The sequence below is a fragment of the Dermacentor albipictus genome, chromosome 2, assembly GCF_038994185.2.
Source record: "Dermacentor albipictus isolate Rhodes 1998 colony chromosome 2, USDA_Dalb.pri_finalv2, whole genome shotgun sequence".
NCBI lineage: Eukaryota > Metazoa > Arthropoda > Arachnida > Ixodida > Ixodidae > Dermacentor > Dermacentor albipictus.
In genome coordinates this window covers 4817528-4836638 of record NC_091822.1, presented here as the reverse complement: position 1 = coordinate 4836638, position 19111 = coordinate 4817528, and the positions used below count along the sequence as shown (strand labels likewise).

The window sequence follows — 19111 nt, the reverse complement described above, 5'->3', positions numbered from 1 at the left end:
ATTGACCCAGAAATGAGACCGAAAATTCCACGACCACTTCCTCGACACTTAGAGACATTGTACCATCGTCTTCGACTGAACGTGGCATACACGAACAATTACCTGTACCGCATAGGACTTACCACTAGCCCATACTGTGATAACCGTCGCAACTTAGAGACAATTGAGCACGTATTACTAGAATGCCCCGTGTACCGCGACGAGAGACAATTTTTTGAGCATCAAATGGACATGATTTGCCCCGAACCGTTAACGTTACCGACCATCTTAGGTCCAATGCCCGGCCCTTCAAAACAGCGACGGGTTTTGGATTTATTGTTCAAATACCTGACAGAAATTGGTCAAATAGGAAAGCTTTAAGAATTGCATCCTTCCTATACAAAAGCCTAAATTTACCCGCCATGTCACCTGTAAAAATTAGTATCAGGTCCAGTCGGACATTTCATATTTATTTTTATCCTTTTTTTTCTCCCACTCTTATCTAGAATCTTTTAATCCCATTCCCCATCCCTATAAAGAGTAGCATGCCAGCGGTTATATACGCGCCGGCAAAATTCTCTGTTTTTCTAATAAAGAGCCCTCTCTCTCTCTTGAAACCCACTTGTGCAGCTTGGTTTCTCCGCAAGTAATGTTGAATTCGGACACTCAAATTACCATATATTGCTACACTGCCAGGTTTAGCTATGATAACTGAAATTTGGAAGAATCCGTAGTTGGAGCGGAAGCGCAATAAAACGAGGACGGAAGGACGAAAACCAGACAGGACGAGCGCAATGAGCTTTCTTACTTTTTTTTCTAAAATAAAAAGGCGAAGAGCACATTTTGCATTGTCGGTTACATTTTTGCGATTTGGAGGAATCAAAGAAGTGCTTTTCTAGTAAAGACAGAGAACCCTCGGTCCGGTACTTACAGAGAACGCAGAGAACGATCTGAGAACGCACTGCGATCGTATCATTCAGGCCTCCATTTTGCAAGCGTATTTCCGCCTATCATCGTGCAATTTTAATTTTCTACAGCCATCGTCACACCCTTTCGCGGCTCTAAATCAAGCAAGTAGAATGTTCCAAAACGTTATTTTATCTTTCTTTTTCAGAGTAGAGGCTTACCTACGTTTGCACGAATAAGGACCATTTGACGCATCTTGAAAAGACAGGTGTATTACACGTAGGCGCGTGCGCTAGGAGGCATCCCGATCGTACCGGCGCCATCGATTAGATTCACGGGGCACTTTTTTTTCCCTACGTGCATGAATGCGGAAGCATCGAGACTACCGCGCGATGCCACAACATTATGCCGCAACGCAAGGTCGTGGGTTCGAGGACTCTAATAAACTGTACCCTAAATGACACAAAAGGTCCTAGGTTCGATTACCTTTTCCACCATCGGTGGTCACGCCAACACCAACAACTATGGCGGATTTTCCGCCTCGTGCGTGAGCCGCATTCGCATTATACGTCGCAAAGTCGACAGCGTCATTGTACATGTGGGTCATTCCACGCCAAGTGTCCCAACCTTGGCGCTCGACCACCAGCGATTTCTTTGAAAGCAATTTAGGACTATCTATTTAAAGCAAGTTTTTTTCTGTAAAACATTATTGCGAAAAAGAAATTTGCAGCACCGCTAGGAACCCGTCAAGTTCTTTAGAAAGTTCGAAAGTATGAGTCGTAAAACGCACTGTGAAAAAATTTTCTGTTCTTAAACTAGGCGAGCACACGATTCTCCCTTGAGAATGTAAATATGGTTTTGACTTGAAAAATGTTTTATCGATCTTTACGTTTACGCGAGTTTTTATACGGCACTAAATATCCAATAAACTGCAGAAGAGTACGCATTTGGGCTGGTTGGTTCATGATTACGAGCAATAAAAAACAACGCTAAACAGAACGAGTGAATGGACACAGACAACAGCGCTGACTAACAACCAAAGTGTCTCTATTCTTTCAGTCAACATATATATATACTCCGCCGCTATCGCAAACCGCAGAATCAACAGAATTGGGCATGCGCAGGGGGGGAATGCAATTGACGCGATAGGAAGGCAATCTCCTTCGGACGGAGAGAAGTAGAGGGAAGGCTTACACATGCTTCGCCGCTAACATGAATGTGGAAAGCTTCGGAAATAAGGCGTTCGCGGTCATCGCGGTATTTTGATAGGTAGGTCACATCTTTGAAAGACGGCTTGCAGCCGCATTCATTGCAATGCAGTGATAACTGACTATTTTTAGCTCGTTTTTGAACTTCGTTTGAGTGCTCGCGCGGTCATTGATGCACCGCCCCGTTTGGTCGATATAAAAACGCTTGCATGAAAGGGGAATCTTATACACCACACAGTCACAACAGTCACCAACAAACCTCTGCCTGTGCTGCCTTTTGCAACTTTTTTTATTGTTCTCGGTTACCCGATTGACTTGATGGCACAGGCTACCTAACTTATTTTTGGCAATAGATAGCAACCTGACACCTGCCCTGCTGACAACCTTTTTGAAATTATGCGCAACCTGGTGCACATATGGTATAACCGCAACCATTTGCCGTGAGCGATTCTCAAATTGAGCAGCTGCCGACTGATTTCCTTTAAAGCTTGTTGCGAGGCTTCCAGCGATGCTAGTCAAAAGCGGTACCGGGAAACCTGGAAGCTTCAGCCTGGCTACTTGCTTTTTGAAGCTTACATCCACTTGGTAGTCACAAGACCCTGATGAGGGTTGTCTTCACGCAAGATCTTGCAATACCACGCTTGACTATCTTTGAGTGTTCAGACGAAAAGGGTAGAAGGCTCTTATACGGAGGAGCATAACCCCAACATACATGATTGCTTGAGAACGATAGCTCCAAGTCTAAGAAAGGGAGCTTGTTGTCTGAGGGATGCTCCGTGGTCAATTCAAAGGAATCTAAAGCTATGCGGATCAGGTCAAATATTATAGCAGCAGCAGGCTGCGCGTCAGTGTTAGTATTGTAAAAAATGAAAAAGTCATCGACGTACCACATCACCTTTACAGTGCTTGTCTGGCTGAGCTTAGTTCCAAGATTGCGGTAATAGCTCGCTAATGAAATGTCACTAAGAACAGGGGTTGTACATGAACCGATGCACACACCTATCTTCTGTATAAAAAGATTATCCTCCATGGAAACGAAAGTGGAAAGCATGTAAAACCTTAAAAGCTCTAAAAACTTGTCGACATTGATACCACATGCATTCTGAAACCTAAGAACACCATATTTGTCAATGCAATGGCCGACTTCAATGCATACGTCTTCTTGAGGCGAATAGTAATGTAAGTCCTTGATGTTCACGGAAAAGCCTTTGCACACTCCTCGCGGAGAAATGTGGAGAGAGGACATTATGAGGAAGGGGTCATCGATGTCGAGGAGGCACAAAAACCTTTGCAGGAACACTCCCACTTGTCGCGAGGTTCCGCGCTCAGAAACAATGGCCCGAAACGGGCACATTTCCTTGTACGTCTTGGCGCTGAAAAACACAGAAAGACTGGTTCCATTGCAGGCCTTTATGGAGGAGGTCAGCTTGGAGAGTGTGGCTTTTTCGCAATGCTGAACAGCCCTCGTTTTCACCTTCGCAGGAGCCACGCCATGCACTTCCTTAAGGTTGCCTAGAATGGCCGAATCTGCTTTACTCTTGTACAAGCCACCAGACCATCACGACAAAACCACCTTCTTTATCGGATAGGAGGAGCTGGAGCCCCGCATCCCGAAGGACGATCACTGCCGTGCGGAGCCGAACTGTGCTGCCGTTTTAAACCTGCTGGGGCAGGCAGTCAACACCTTCGATGATGCATCTGTCAGTTTCATCTGTTCTTGCTCTACCAGCAGCTGTCCTGACGAGGCTGAGCAGTTCCGTCCTGTGCAGAGCAGGATGGTCACAACATTTAGGACCAAGCTTGAGTAGATCGGCAACATTGTTCGGAATTGAGGCATCCCCGAATGTCGTTACCTCTAGGCCTTCGTCCTACATGCTCTCTTTGGCAGGCAAACCACCAAGGTGCCCCACAGGAAGTCGGCTGTCTGAGACGCCAATCGCAAATCTTGAAGAAACTTCTTCTGAGCACTGTGGAAATGCAGCTCGTTCTGGTTCACAACCTGCAAGCAGTCGGTGTGGAAACGTACCTGTCGAAATGCTTGCGAGCGCAAACTTCGGCACGTTCTCTTTATGTCGCCCTCAATCGGGTAACCAAGAACAATAAAAAAAGTTGTAAAAAGCAGCACAGGCAGAGGTTTGTTGGTGACTGTTGTGACTGTGGGGTGTATAAGATTCCCCTTTCATGCAAGCGTTTTTATATCGGCCAAACGGGGCGGTGCATCAATGACCGCGCGAGCACTCAAACGAAGTTCAAAAACGAGCTAAAAATAGTCAGTTATCACTGCATTGCAATGAATGCGGCTGCAAGCCGTCTTTCAAAGATGTGACCTACCTATCAAAATACCGCGATGACCGCGAACGCCTTATTTCCGAAGCTTTCCACATTCATCTTAGCGGCGAAGCATGTGTAAGCCTTCCCTCTACTTCTCTCCGTCCGAAGGAGATTGCCTTCCTATCGCGTCAATTGCATTCCCCCCCTGCGCACGCCCAATTCTGTTGATTCTGCGGTTTGCGATAGCGGCGGAGTATATATATATGTTGACTGAAAGAATAGAGACACTTTGGTTGTTAGTCAGCGCTGTTGTCTGTGTCCATTCACTCGTTCTGTTGTTTAGCGTTGTTTTTTATTGCTCGTAATCATGAACCAACCAGCCCAAATGCGTACTCTTCTGCAGTTTATTGGATATTTAGTGCCGTATAAAAACTCGCGTAAACGTAAAGATCGATAAAACATTTTTCAAGTCAAAACCATATTTTCATTCTCAAGGGAGAATCGTGTGCTCGCCTAGTTTAAGAACAGAAAATTTTTTCACAGTGCGTTTTACGACTCATACTTTCGAACTTCGACTGTAAAAAGGTTGCTGCTATACTCCTAAAACGTGCCCGATGCTCCTCAGATGAATTATATTTTTTCACACAAAACCTAGTATGTTTAAATGCTTGCGCTTCCTCTGGTAGTGTTCTTGCAGCATTGTTCTGAATAAGGTAAGAATGACGTCTCTCAGGAATTAACAGGCCAGAATAATTGCCTTAAATAAAAGAAGGGAGACTTCAAGTGAAAATATTTCTGGTACCTACAGCTACAATGTATTTCTGTAGTGGCTCTAGCAAGAAATCAGAAATTTTATTGGTGATATCTGCCAGAGAAGTCAGACTATATATGCTGAAGCCTGGAAAGACTCATCCAGATCCGCCTAGAGGATTACAGTTTTGACTGTGCCACTTTGGTGTTACAGAATAAGAAGGGCATCAGATGCTTTTCTTCGCAGTTGTGCTCTCTTTGTATATGCGTGTTTAGAGTGGTCGCACCCATTCTTTCAGCGTTTGGTTTTTGCGTCGTAATCTGAAATCTGCAACGCCCGCTATTAAAAAACTTGCATATCAGATATACGTTCGGCCGAAACTGGAGTACGCATCGTCTATCTGGCACCCCTCACAGGCATATCTCACATACGAATTTGAAGCCATTCAGAAACGCTTTATCAAGTCAAACTACTCAAGTAAAACCAGTATAACTGAAATAAAACGCACACTCGATCTTCCCAGTCTCCAATCACGTCGTATCATCTCGCGTCTCTGCAATAATTCACTCTTTCTACTATCACCCAATAGCCAGACACCCTCGACTGCAACCCCCGCCTCGATTCTCGCCCCGCCTCAACCACAGCTGTCCGATCGCGCACATTCGGTGCCGCACGTCTTCGATGAAGGATTCTTTTTTGCGAAATGCAATAGCGCTGTGGAAGACTCTGCCCGACTGTATTGTTTCTTCCGCAACCCCACGGCTTTCTGTGGGAAACTAACAATCCACCTCACCAAGAACGCTTTGCTAAAAATGCGTTTGCTATTTGGCCTCTTTTATGTAATTACTTGTTAGTGATTCATTCTTGTGCATAGTATGTATTTAGTAGTATTTACGCAGTATGCATTTTATTGTATTTAGTAGTTTCATTTTGCTTTTTTTTACACAGTGATTTTGATTATAGTTCCGCTCGCTCAGTTCCCCCCTGAGCGATGTTTCCTTTTCTGTTGATGATGATGATGATAGCCTCATATTATGGCTCATACCCACACTGGGGGATTGGCCAAGAATTGCGTGCTTTTGCGTGCTTTTCTATTCTTCGTCTATCTTTTCTTCCTCTTTTCCCTCCATTCCGTAAAGAGTTCCTCACACTTTGTTTGCCCCCGCCTTGTGTAATGCCTCTGGGCCTTTAAGGCTTCAATAAATGAAATGAAAAATATAACCGCGAGTCAACCTAGTTGGAACAGATTCATTTTTTTTAACTTCTTGTGCGCAAACAAACAGGGACAAAGAAGAGGATTAACACAAGGACAAGCGCTTCCTAACAACTGGCTTTATTTTCGAAGATGTTCCTGCTTAAGCACCCGCAGATCTGCGCGGTCTAGCCCGGTATTTAAGCTGGAAGTTCTTCAAAAATAAAACCAGTTGTTAGAAAGCGCTCGCCCTTGTGTTGATCCTCTTCTTTGTCCCTGTTTGTTTGCGCACAAAAAGTTTCTTTTTTTTTAAATGAAGGAAAAATATGTCGGAACGCAGGAATAAAAAACGCATGCTATTGATTTCGCACACGTTTATTGCATCCGACATGGAGGGAGGAAACCCAGGAGAGGCCCTAACCAGCACGAACGTATTAGCGAGAGTGTGGCGGAAGTCACGTGCTGTTTTCCGCAAAGGAGCACTGGGACGGGTACCCCAAATGTCAACATTGCCATAGCAACCGCGCTCCCGAAGCTTTCGCTGCTGCTCTCGGTCTCTGAAAAGTGAGATAATATTTTTCCGCCGGTGTATTTTTCGCAGCACATTTTGTTCGCGAAAAAAACTGACATTGGAGTGTAGTGTGTAAGCTTGAAAGTTGTGTTTGGGTCTATGAGGGTGAGTGTCAGCCCGCTACATATACACTCAAGCAATCACGGCGCGGGTCTTCGTCGTCTTCTTCAACGTGCCACGGAAAAAAAAACAGGAGCGCGTCTGCTTCCCTTAAACTGCTACGCAAGTTTCGTAGGCTTTGTTTTTTACGCGCGTCGGCTGCAGACACTTACGGCGGGTCGCAACAATGCAAGTTCACACTTCGCGCCCATCTGCTTCGGCGAGCTGCAGAAGCGCTGATTGGAGGCGCAAAAGAAGAGCAGCACACCAACATGGCTGCTTTTCCGGCTTTAAAAACGTGACGTCAGGGCAACCCCTGTTTTGTTTCTTTCCTCCATGGCATCCGAGGTCTTGCAATAACAAATGCGCCTCCCAGGGTGGACAACTTCTCTCATATAGAAAAGAGAGCACAGAAAGAAAATAAACTGGCCTGGCGTATGCAGCGCATTTAAGAGCAATAAGTGCGACAACGTACTCAGGCGATTGTGCGCTGCTTTTGTTTATTGCGAAACGCTGCTTTTGCAAACACGCTGAAACCATCGTGTGTGGATTACGAACAATTCAAGCAGTTGGATTTTGCATGCCGGAGAAAATGATTTCCTTCCGTTTTGGGCATGAAGCCAGACCAACTTGAAGAGCATGCTTTGAGGTGGGCTTGAAGTGGTGGTACTTGCGAGTATTCTTGGCGGAAATCGCATGCTTGTACCTTCCGGCGAGGAGCAGCTCTGTTGTATCGATAGAGTTTTTTGGTACCCATATTGCCTTGATGTTGAGAATATTATTTTGTGTCCACGTGAAGAGCTGGTGCGGTTTCAAGATGTGATCTTCATACGGTCTTTGTAGGCTTGCTTTCGCTGCTAAACGTTCCACTGTTCCTCATGCGCCGTCACAAGCACTCTGTCCGTGTGACGTTGCGAAAGAGTTCCACTCGGCGGAAATTTCAAAATCTGCTTTATGGTGGCAAAGCTTCATGAAGTTCTTTCTGCTATTGTATCGAGAAGCAGCCTCATCAGAAAAATCGTGAATGTGTGTGATTGTAAGACAATCTTGTCTATCTTTAGTATTGCTTCTCGGAACGCAAAGACGGCAATGGTGTCGTACGTGATCGAGACTGTCAGAAATCACAACAAAGGACATGACGGAAACTGGATCACAACTGCATTCAGTGACTCGATAATAAATCATTGACATTGACCCAGCGAAACTGCTGTGGCGCATCCTCTACTACAACATGATGATTTTCGGCAAAGTTCATTAACGCAACTGCTTCATTGTTGCTTAGGTTTGCTTTCACCTCTCTGAAATAGTGTGTTTGTTGCTTGTTAACAAAATGGTGACCTTTGCGTTTCTTCAGCGTCTCTAAGGACCTTTCCAAGAGCTCGTCCAGTGAACGCGACTCGAGACGGCAGCACGTGCCGCTCGCCCACCGTCGGACCGCTTTCGTTCGCGTCGAGGTGCAAGCTGCTCGTCCACTGTCCGGTTAGCACGCTGTTGTTCCCAGTAGCTCCTCAGCTCTCTCTCAATCCAGAAGCGTGGATCACAAGCTTAAAATTTTGATGCTGCATACAGACGCATACGGTGTGTGTGTGCGACATCCTCCTGCTAACGCGCAATGTGCGAGTCGAAGGCTGGCGAACGTATAAAAACCGCAAGTCATTGTTCTTTCCAATTCTTGAACATTTAAATTCATCGACAGCAAAGGCTTTTGACAACCATGCAACACATCCTTTTTTTTTCCGGAAGGCAGTGGGACTCAGAGTCATCCTCACAAAATTGTTGGATCGCACAAGTAACTTCTTTGCTTAGAGGCAGACCTTTCTTCGGTGGTGACACGCTCAGGACTCCGGAATTGGACTTGAGTTTCAATTCTTCACGTACCTGTCGCTCAGCCACGCCAAAGAAGCTCATAATTTTATTTCGCGATCAGGACTCTGGAGCCTGTGTTAGAATCTGGATTTTATTTTCGCGGGGGCCATCTTGCATGAATTTGTTTTTAGTTCATTCATTAATGACACGTACACATCGAGAAGAATGTCTTGTTCCGTTTCCTTCACTGCTGTCAATGTCTCGCTCAGGCCAAGATAGGATTGCATTGTTTCCTTCAAATTCATCTGTAGTTTTATTTTGCTTTGTTCTGCACCTAAAATTCCTTGCGCCTCCGTGCTCGCTTTCTTCTAAGAGGGCTCGCACCTACGGCTACGAGAGCCTCGTTGACGGCATCTGGAAATGTCGCCCGTAGGTCATCCGCTGAAGACTCTGCTGCCTGATCTTGCATATCAAGCCCCAGCGATTGCTGCTCTGGTCTAGAGTGGTAAAAATGATGGAGACAGCGCTGACAGAGCCTCTCTCCTGGAATTAATCCCAAGGACGGTTGCATGTTTACAACAGACATTGTGATCACTGAAGTCCCCGAAAATTCATTGTATGCTCCAAAAATGGATTTGAGCACCATTTCGATGCTATAAGCGACGTGTACTTTTTTAAGTACACCATGAAATGATGACCACAGACTGTCGATGCCTTGCTTCTGCTTTGCTTGAAGAGTAAGTAAGTGGCGTTGAGGTTCGGTGAGGTCCTGAGCATTGACTAAGTACTTCTGCTTAGTCTGAGTTATTTTATGGCATCCATTAGGTCCGAGGGAACACGGTGGAAGCGAAACACCTGTGAAAAGAAACAGTGACATGTTTAATTTTTATGATATATTTATCTACTCACTCTTGTTATTCAGTGAATACGAGACAAAGTTATAATCGCCTTTGACTGCAGTAGCATGCGAAGTCTTGTGACAGGACCTAACGAGTCATCTTTGTTCATTCTGCTGAAAACCTTGCTAAAAGGCATCACTACATGCAGAAACAACGACTTGATTGTGGGGCGTGTGGTAGGGGTACTACTGAATAATTTTGACCAACTGCACGAGTGCTCTATTAATTGCCTTCATTGAAAGGTGGCCTCTACAGCAGCGGGTCGTAACCAAGACTTTGATTGAGCTCAACTGGGTAATGTCAAAGACACTAGGCTGCGTCCCCCCGCTACGGATACATGTGCGATATAACTGCTCAGTTCATGTCATTCACATATACATTGAATGCTGTAATGTTTAACACCTTCTTTCAGAAAGGTACTCTTAGGCGAGTGCACGTCTTCATTGGCAGGCATTCGGTCAGTCGCCACTCGAGTTGCAGTTTAAACGATGGCGAGTACACCGTTACGGTGATGCTACTAATTACAGATTCCAGCAATACATCTAATTGGGCTAGTTGTGCATCCGTTCATACTAAGAGGTGGGCCATGCAAAAAGACGGTATGCAAATGTGTGTAGTGTACTCCTTCTACTCTGCGTTTTCCGTTCGTGCAATGCACTCCTTCTCGTAATATGAACTAATCACGAATGGCTACGTGAGTACTTACATGTGCAATTACAGGTAATTGTGTGTATAGACTAGTGTACAGAATGAAACAAAAGTTCCATCTGTTTTCGTAACAAAATAGGCGCGTGTGGATGCAGAACTTTCTGAAAAAAAATAAACTATACAATAAATGCCATAGTGGCCATAGTGCAGAAAACTTAGATGAAGATGCCAATAAGCCTGGTTCCTAATAGAAACCATGATTATTTGGAAATTAACTTCTGACTATGTTTTCAGGCTTCTACTTTTTCTCATTGGTCCCCTACTATGCCAGTCATAGGTACTATCATTTAGGCTAACTATGTGATCAATACACAACATACTTCACTAATTCCTGTTTAATGACTTCATTTTATGTCACTCCATTAACATGACGCTTTCATTTATTTAAAATGTCATTAGTGAACTCATAAAAACAAGAACAAGCAATCGATTTAAAGTACGCATTCAGTGTCTCGTCGCTTTTGGCCTTTAGGTCATTGTGGGTTTTATATGCTGGTTTCACAAAGCAATACATACACGAATGCTAAAAAAATGAAACCTCGACGGTCGACATAGACCACTTCAAACAATTAGCAATTGTTCAGGTGCTATTAAACGAAAGTCATCGCAACGCTATGAAGTCCCCTCGAAGACCAGATATTAAGCATAAATTCATGTGCTCAATAGTGTAGGTTTCACCGAAAGAAAAAACATACCTTCGTTAGCGCCCTCGGGGCATGGCGTGGGAGGACGAGTAGACGTTTCCATGAAAAAATACAAGGACCTTCCCAAAAGTGTGACAGGCAGTGTCGTGAATGGAGCTTCTCCAATGGCACAACTGCTCGCCGACTGAAGAGCCACCTTTCCTCTATGTGCAAACCACACATCCAGCATTCGTTTACAAAACTTCACAGCCTTGCTTTGGAATGATCCAAGCTCGTCTGCTAGGACGTCTGCCTACTAGGGCATCCTAGACTTTCGTCTGCTACTTGTTTTTTGCAGAGGAAACATGGTCGCTTAAACACGATTGTGTTTGCTGATATTTGCTACATATTAGCCGTAATAAAGCAACAGATTCTTTTCTTAATCACAGTTTTCGCCCATTTCTAAATCTTAGTGTACATGACCGCACTCTGTACCCACCGGTGTAACTTTCCGATGCCGCGCGACGGCGGTATGAAGGCCGTCGGTGTACGGCGACATCCGGTTAAATGCGCTCTATTGGGGCTCGCGTTTTTTATTGGCTTGGCTAATAATATACCGCCCGTGTTGTGTTTGTGTGTTCTCTTCCGGTGTCCCCTTCTTTATTTGCGGCCAATATCACATGTAGGCTAATAATTTCTAGTACAGCACTCAAGTAAAAACTTGAGGGGCTGATTATCTTGTCTAGGTGTTCCTCCATCGACTCAGGAAATTTTGCGTCCGGGCAAGTTCTATTTGCCGCTAGCACGCTTTCCTACGAAGGGGAAACACGTGTAAGCACAGAGACCGGTATAACGCAAACTCAAAAAGTTTTTTTCTTGCTTAAAACAAAACTTTGATAAAAGCTTCTCAGTTTGTATACAGTGGATGTTTGTAATAAATACAACATTTTGCGTATTTTTCCCCGACCACCTCAATGCGAAATTTACGACTAAACATGGGCTAAAACGAGCTTCTTTGCAACTTTGTCGCCAGCTGCACAGGCTATTTCATGTTATATTCGTCCTAAACTATTTTTCTATTACACTACAACTTGCTTGCACATTGTTACTATGAAGTATAACTTTTCTGTAAAAGTTATCTGTCTGCAAAGACATTCCCAATATGCACCAAATGTTGCATTATTATTGCGGTATAAGAAACTCACGGAAACATAAAGATCGATAAAACCTTTTTCAAGTGAGAACCATATCGTCATTCTCAAGGGAAAATCGTATGCTCGCCTAATTTAAGAAGATAAAATTTTTTGACAATGCGCTTTATGACTCATACATTCGAGCTTTCTGAAAAACTTGACATGTTCTGAGCGGTGCTCAACATTTTTTTTCGCGAAAATGTGTTGCGGAAAGACTTCATGCTTTATATAGTCCAATTTTTTTTTTCAGGAAAATCGCTGATGGACGAGCGCCAAGGTTGGGACAGTTGTCGAATGACCCATATAGAAACATATATATATATATATATATATATATATATATATATATATATATATATATATATATATATATATATATATATATATACACACAACCAATAGCCTTTACACAACCAACAGCGGCACAGAAGTATACAGCTTGTGGCACACACAGCGATGCATTATTTTTCGTGCGAGCTCATTTGTTCATTGCCTAGCAACATTACAGATCTGTCACTGACACGAGCTTTCACATTCCGTGCGATACAGAGAGCTTCCAGGGTTGCCAGATTGGGCTATAATAGCCCAATTGGGCTACTTCTTGTCGGAGTTGGCGTCAGAATGTTTCTTTTGGCTATGTGGCTATTCTTGGGCTACATCTTTTTCCTGTGTAAAAAAAAAAAGTACAGATAGTTGAGCACAAATGAAAAGCACGCTGGAATCAAAATGCAGACGACAGCAGGTTAAAGAAATTGAGCGTGTCTGTTACAAAATCAAAATTTGCAACTTCTACGTGAGAGAACACGTACGCATGTCAAAAGGTCAAGGGTCGCGTCCTCTTGATAATTTTAATGGCCTCGGGAAACACGTCTCCATCCGCGAACTAGCGCTTCCCACTCGACAGCGAACATAAACTCTTGCCAGCTGTCTCCACATGTGAGCTTTCGCAGTCCTATGTTTTAAGCATGACATTCCTTTAGCGCCCATTGGCGGTGCGCCGCGGTTGACCTCGGTGCGAGAACGGAGGTAGAACACCCAGCTGAACCTAACCGAAATTTGCAGAATTGTCTGCCCGCCGCATGGCGCCTACGTGGCAATTCACTCGGACTCTTCCTGCCCAAATTGCCCCTGCTCCAGCGCCAACGTAGAACATATGGACTTGGAAGAACCGAACGAGTACGGATGCTGATCTATTCTTTTCTGATCGCACAGATCGCGCTGTCGAGCACCGGATTCGTCGACGCAGGGTCTGAGCATGCGCTGCATCAGGCCTATCCGCTGCTACCTCCGGCTGTCTGCCGGAGGTAGGAAGTGCTTCCACCTTCTTATCGGCTCATACGGAAAGACAGAGAATCACGAGGGGGGCGGGGGGGGGGAGGTGTAGCTGTTGCAATTAAATCTAACATAAAATTCGCAGTTTTAAACAGCACACCTAACCATGAAAGCGTGTGGTGTAAACGTGTATTTAATGGAAAAAGCATATTTCTGGGTGGTGTGTACCGTCCTCCGAATGCGCCCCCTGAATATCTAGACTTTATGCACGATTACATTGCACAACACACTAACTCACGTTTCAATATTATCATCACAGGTGATTTCAATTTACCAGGAACCAATCGGACTAATCTTTCGCACAACAGCTCTGACGCGAAATGTGCTGAATCACTATTGTTTATGACATTTACTTTCTCTCTAGACCAGCTAGTTTCCGAACCGACTAGAATAGCTGGTCCGTCGTGTTCTGATCTGATGTTCGACAGCAGCCTATTTCAATATAAGACATTAAACGTTGAAAATGGCATTTCGGACCATAAAATTATTGTAGTCTCTTGCCCCATTTTAGGAAACCATGAACGCGTTAGGCCATCGATTGCTGTTATCAGGGATTACTCAAGAGCGGATGACAACGCTATCTCAGAATATTTGAACGCGTTTTTTGCAGTTTTCATTACTTCTTACGAAAATGAATTATGGTTGCGTTTTAAGAATATTGTACATTTTTGTGAAGAAAACTACATTCCCTCCAGAAAAAAAGGCGTGAACAGAGAACATCCTTGGGTATCGCACGAAGTAATATATTCAAAATGAAAAATTAAAAGGAAACGCAGAAAGAAAACTACACGTGACCTTCAAGATCTCGTACGCTTGCTACAAAATAAGATCCAAACGGCCAAGGTACCTTTTTTCGCTGTTGCTCTGCCTTCTTACATGACGAATAAACCCCCAAAATGTCGGCGCTACCTATCGAGGGAGCGGCACACCGTATCGCAGATTGCTGCTTCAAACGAGACTGTTGTTCAGCCTAACGTCATAGCAAGCAAATATAATGAATTTTTTCAATCTTTATTTAACAGAACTACTTTTAACGGCCCCTCTCCACGGTATCAGTTCGACAATCCCATGCCCGAAATAGATATAGACCAAGAAGGAATTTTTCGACTCTTGCAAAAACTGGATGTAAAGAAACCCTGTGGCCCTGGTCTCACATCAAACGCATTTTTGCAAGAACATGCAGTTTGGACGTCAAAATACTTGCACGTAATTTGCAGGCGATCTTTGTAAACTTCAGTAATACCTGACGACTGGCGAATGGCCAAAGTAATACCTTTGCACAAATCTGGATCTAAATTCGACGTACGTAGTAACTATAGACATGTTTCATTAAATTTTGCATCCAGTAAATTGCTCGAACATATTATTTATAAGGCCATAATATTGCACTTAGAGAATAGTAGCCTACTATACAGCCGGCAACATGGATTCCGTTCAGGTCTAAGTACTATTACTCATTTAGCTGAGATAACCCATGATATAGCTACCGCAATAAATAACAGAAGCCAAACAGATGCCATGTTCTGAGATTTTTCAAAGGCCTTTGATTTTATTCCTCATCCAGATTTTATTATTAAACTAATTGCCATTGGTATGCACGAGTAAACAGTATCATGGATCAAGAACTATTTCGAAAACCGAAATCAATACGTCGCTATGAATGATATTATGTCTGATTACGTCAACGTTTTTTCTGGTGTACCACAGCGCTCGGTTCTTGCGCCCCTCCTATCTCTGATCTACATGAATGATATTCGTTCAGCCGCCAGTTCAATTACGCCTATTCGCCGATGATGGCGTCGTGTACACAGCAGTGAGTACCACAGAGGATCGGGTAAAACTAAACGATTCGTTAGCTGCTATACGAATTTGGTGCAAGAAATGGGGGATGAAACTGAATGCGACAAAAACTACCAGTATCTCCCTCACACAGAATAAAAATGCGCTTCAGTTTACATACACAATAAACAATATACCACTACGAAAATTCGATGAGGTCAGATATCTCGGAGTAACTCTTACAACGAGATTAAATTGGGAAGCTCATATAAATAACATATATGACAAGGCGCTAGGTAAACTACATTTCTTGAGAAGAAAACTTAGAAACGCACCTCCTAATGTTAAATTAAATGCATACAGAACCCTCATTAGACCCGCTGTAGAGTATGCTGACATTATTTGGGCCCCGCATCAGAAGTATTTAACCGAGAAACTAGAACGCATACAGAACTGAGCATTGAGATTTATATATTCACAATATTCGCGTCAAATGAGCATTACGAACCTGCGCGTCGAGGCTAACGTTCAACCGACGTAGAATGATTTCGAGATTAAAATCTCATTACTTCCTTTAACACGGCTCCTATCGAACACCACAAACATTCCACCACCATTCAGACATTCAGGCGAATCACAATAAATCGATACGGCACCATCCCAGCCATAGTAACACTCACAAGTACTCTTTATTTCCGCACGCCATTTCCCATTGGAACGTGCTACCCTCTAGAGCCGTAAACTGCCCATCTGCCAACGCATTTATTGACAGTATCCAGAATCTGGAATTTGAATGATGATAAGTAACTGCAGTTACCTGTATTTCATATGCAGCCTCTCGTCGATGCATGCCTATGGTAAACGTTGTTTTTTCCTGCTTCACGAATCGCTCATTTAAGCAGACTGTATGTATTTATTGAGTATGTTCATTTGTGTGCGTGCTAAGGCTTTTTGTATTGGATACAGTAGTTTCAGTTTTTTCTCTTTTATCTTGCGCTGTATTCTACGTTGTAACCACTCCTGCGTGGGCCCGACGAGGGCCTGTATTATTGTGAAATCGCATCTCAAGAGCTACAAACACTCGAAACAAGTGTAAACCATTATCTGTCAGTTCTTTCGTGCTGGCTAAGGGTCAATCGAATGCAATTAAATACAAAAAAGACGACATACATCATATTTCATGCAGTTCATAAAATTATAAACAAAGAGTTTCAAATTACATTTGACGGAGTCTATTAATAAGAGTCCAAACACAAGAATTTCTTGGTATAATATTTGAAGAACACCTATCCTGGAATGTTCATATCAATAGTCTAGCAGTAGAGCTTGCGAAGTGTGTGGGGTGTTTATACAAAGCGGCCGCTTTTGTTCATTTGTGACTAATGAAATCTATGTATTACCCACTGTTTTACTCTAAACTATGTTATGGAAATTTAGTATGGGCAACAACGATACGTGGTAATTACGATAAATAACTGGTATTACAAAAACGAGTACTACGCTGCTACGGACGTTATAAAGGGAAACCACAGGACCTAAGAACAGCACCTTTATTTTTAAAACATGACGTGTTAAGACCTGACCAAATATTTCATTACAAGCTACTGCAATTTGTGTATCATGAAAAATTACACATAAATAGCAACATTGACAAATCATCTTACTACTTTAGAGAACAAAAGCGACGCATGCCAATAACACGGACTTACTATGGAAAACAATCCTTGATATATCAAATAACATCGCTTCTTAATAAACTAGAAAGAGATTCGGACTTGGAGTTAGTCGAAACCTCTTTTAGAAACAGCTAAAGAAAGTATTGTTAATCAATGCATCCACTGTTACTTTGTCCAATTAAACAAAAAAATTCCTTGTATTTTAGGTATTTTTCTTTATATTGTCTGCAACACATATTGCTAAGTTGATTATAACACTGCGCATACGAAGCTCTCGTAGTTATATTGCTAGGAAGCGCACGCATTTTCAAGAGGGAATTGTGAACATAAAATATTTTTGTTGTTGCTGTATGAATCAAAATTGACACATCTTGCGAACTTTTTTTGCTATGTATGTGTTATGTTTATGTCTAACCGGTACAGAGGCCTCTGTCAGGTATTGCCATACCTTTAGCTTCTGTTCCTTTCTTGAAGAAACAAATTTTAAAAAAAATTGAAGTATCTGAATCTGAAATAAACAAATAAACAAACAAATAAATAAACAAATAAATATCCTCTTCCATTGCCCCACAGCCATCCGTTCTCTACACAACTCCAAACCTTCCTCCCGTGTTTTCTATCCGTATCAAATGCCGCTGTCGAACGAGTGTTCAGCCAGGTCTCGCGCATTAAAGCCGAACTTCGAGATAGAATGTCGAACGAGACATCGGTAGCGCTCTTCCACGAGATGTTTGGCCTGGCCAGGAACGGAGGATGCTGCAAGGATTTTAAGCCGGGCCTGGAATTGTCGTCCCGTTTCAGCTCTGACATTTTGCATGGACCCAGCAGTTCCACTTCGCAATAAGCTCGTGATGCTCAATCACAGTATACTTTTTTATGTCTATATAGCGGCTGTATTTTGTACCAACCGCCACCTATTGTGCTAGACTTTGTCTCGCATTTTTTTTCTTGTAGTTTTTCGTTTAGTGTATTGCGTGGCGTTAGGCGAAATTGTCACGAGCTGTAAGTAATAATACCGAACGCCTGAATGCATACCATTGCTTAGCATGTTTAGTGCGCGGTGCTATTTGTGTGTCGTTCTCTTCTTAACTTTTTGGTATTCGCGAAAATGTAAAACAGTGCATTTGCAATGAAGACCGCCTTTGCGTTGTCGTGAATCTGCCTGCGTTTCTGCACTTGTTGCGCTCGTGCAGCACGAGCTTTCCGTGACGATGCGCGCGGAGGTGATGCGTGGAAAAACTAGTGTGTAGGTATTCTTGCCGAAAATTAATTCAGCATGCTCAGGAAGTGACTTTACAAAAAGACAAAGCTTTTTTCGCTGCTTCCCACAGGCGATCGTGCAGGCCGACACGCACCTGCGGCCGGCCGGCCCTGCCGACCATCTGCTCGAGCACCAGGTCCGGGTACGGCTGGCCCCCGTACGTGGTGGTGCCGCGCACCACGACCAGCCGCGCGGGCAGGTTGACCCCCGCGGCCAGCGTGCTCGTGCTGACCAGTGCGCGCAGGGCGCCGGCGCGGAACAGCGACTCGAGCGCCGCCCGGTCCGAGGCCTCGAGGCCCGCGTGGTGCCAGCCCACGGCCGAGCGCTGCACCAGCTCTGCGCGGGGGGGGGGGGGGGGGGGGGGGGGTCGCTTCGTGACCGCCTATTCCGGCACGTCCGTCGATATGATTCCTTCGCCAGTTTTCTTTGGTGCGCACTGTACAAATACGTGCACTTGCTTTCAAAGTCACCTAATTCTTCTGTAACCCTGTTGTTTACTGTAATTCTTGTATGGCCACGCTGACGACGATGATGACGTATTGGCACCCCCTTTGAGATGGGGCGGCGACAAAGGGGTCACCGAGCCTGCGTGAGTCACTTCAGTGTGCTACTCACGCTTTTCATTGTAGCATAAATACATTTAACCTTTCTTATCTTCCTCAAAACTTGTGTATCTAATTTATACCGCTGCGTACCCCTGTACCGCATCTGGTCGTATCAATCTCTTCCTGCCTTCTTTTTTTTTTTCACCAATACTTCCTTTATCTCGACTGCTGACTGGTTGACGCTTTCGTCCACTTTAAATCCAAGCACATCTGTAAGGTCTCTCTGGGTGCATCCCTTCGCGTGCCATTGGG

At 43.9% G+C, this 19111-nt stretch overlaps 1 protein-coding gene across 2 annotated transcripts in view; it reads right to left on the bottom strand.

The window, feature by feature from the left end:
* Window positions 1-19111, bottom strand: part of LOC139055859 (probable ATP-dependent DNA helicase HFM1) — a 531554-nt gene that overhangs the window by 275911 nt on the left and 236532 nt on the right. For both annotated transcript variants that reach the window (XM_070533424.1, XM_070533425.1), the window contains exon 11: window positions 18349-18590. In XM_070533424.1, coding sequence (XP_070389525.1) covers window positions 18349-18590 — 242 coding nt within the window. The remainder of the gene's footprint in view (window positions 1-18348; window positions 18591-19111) is intronic.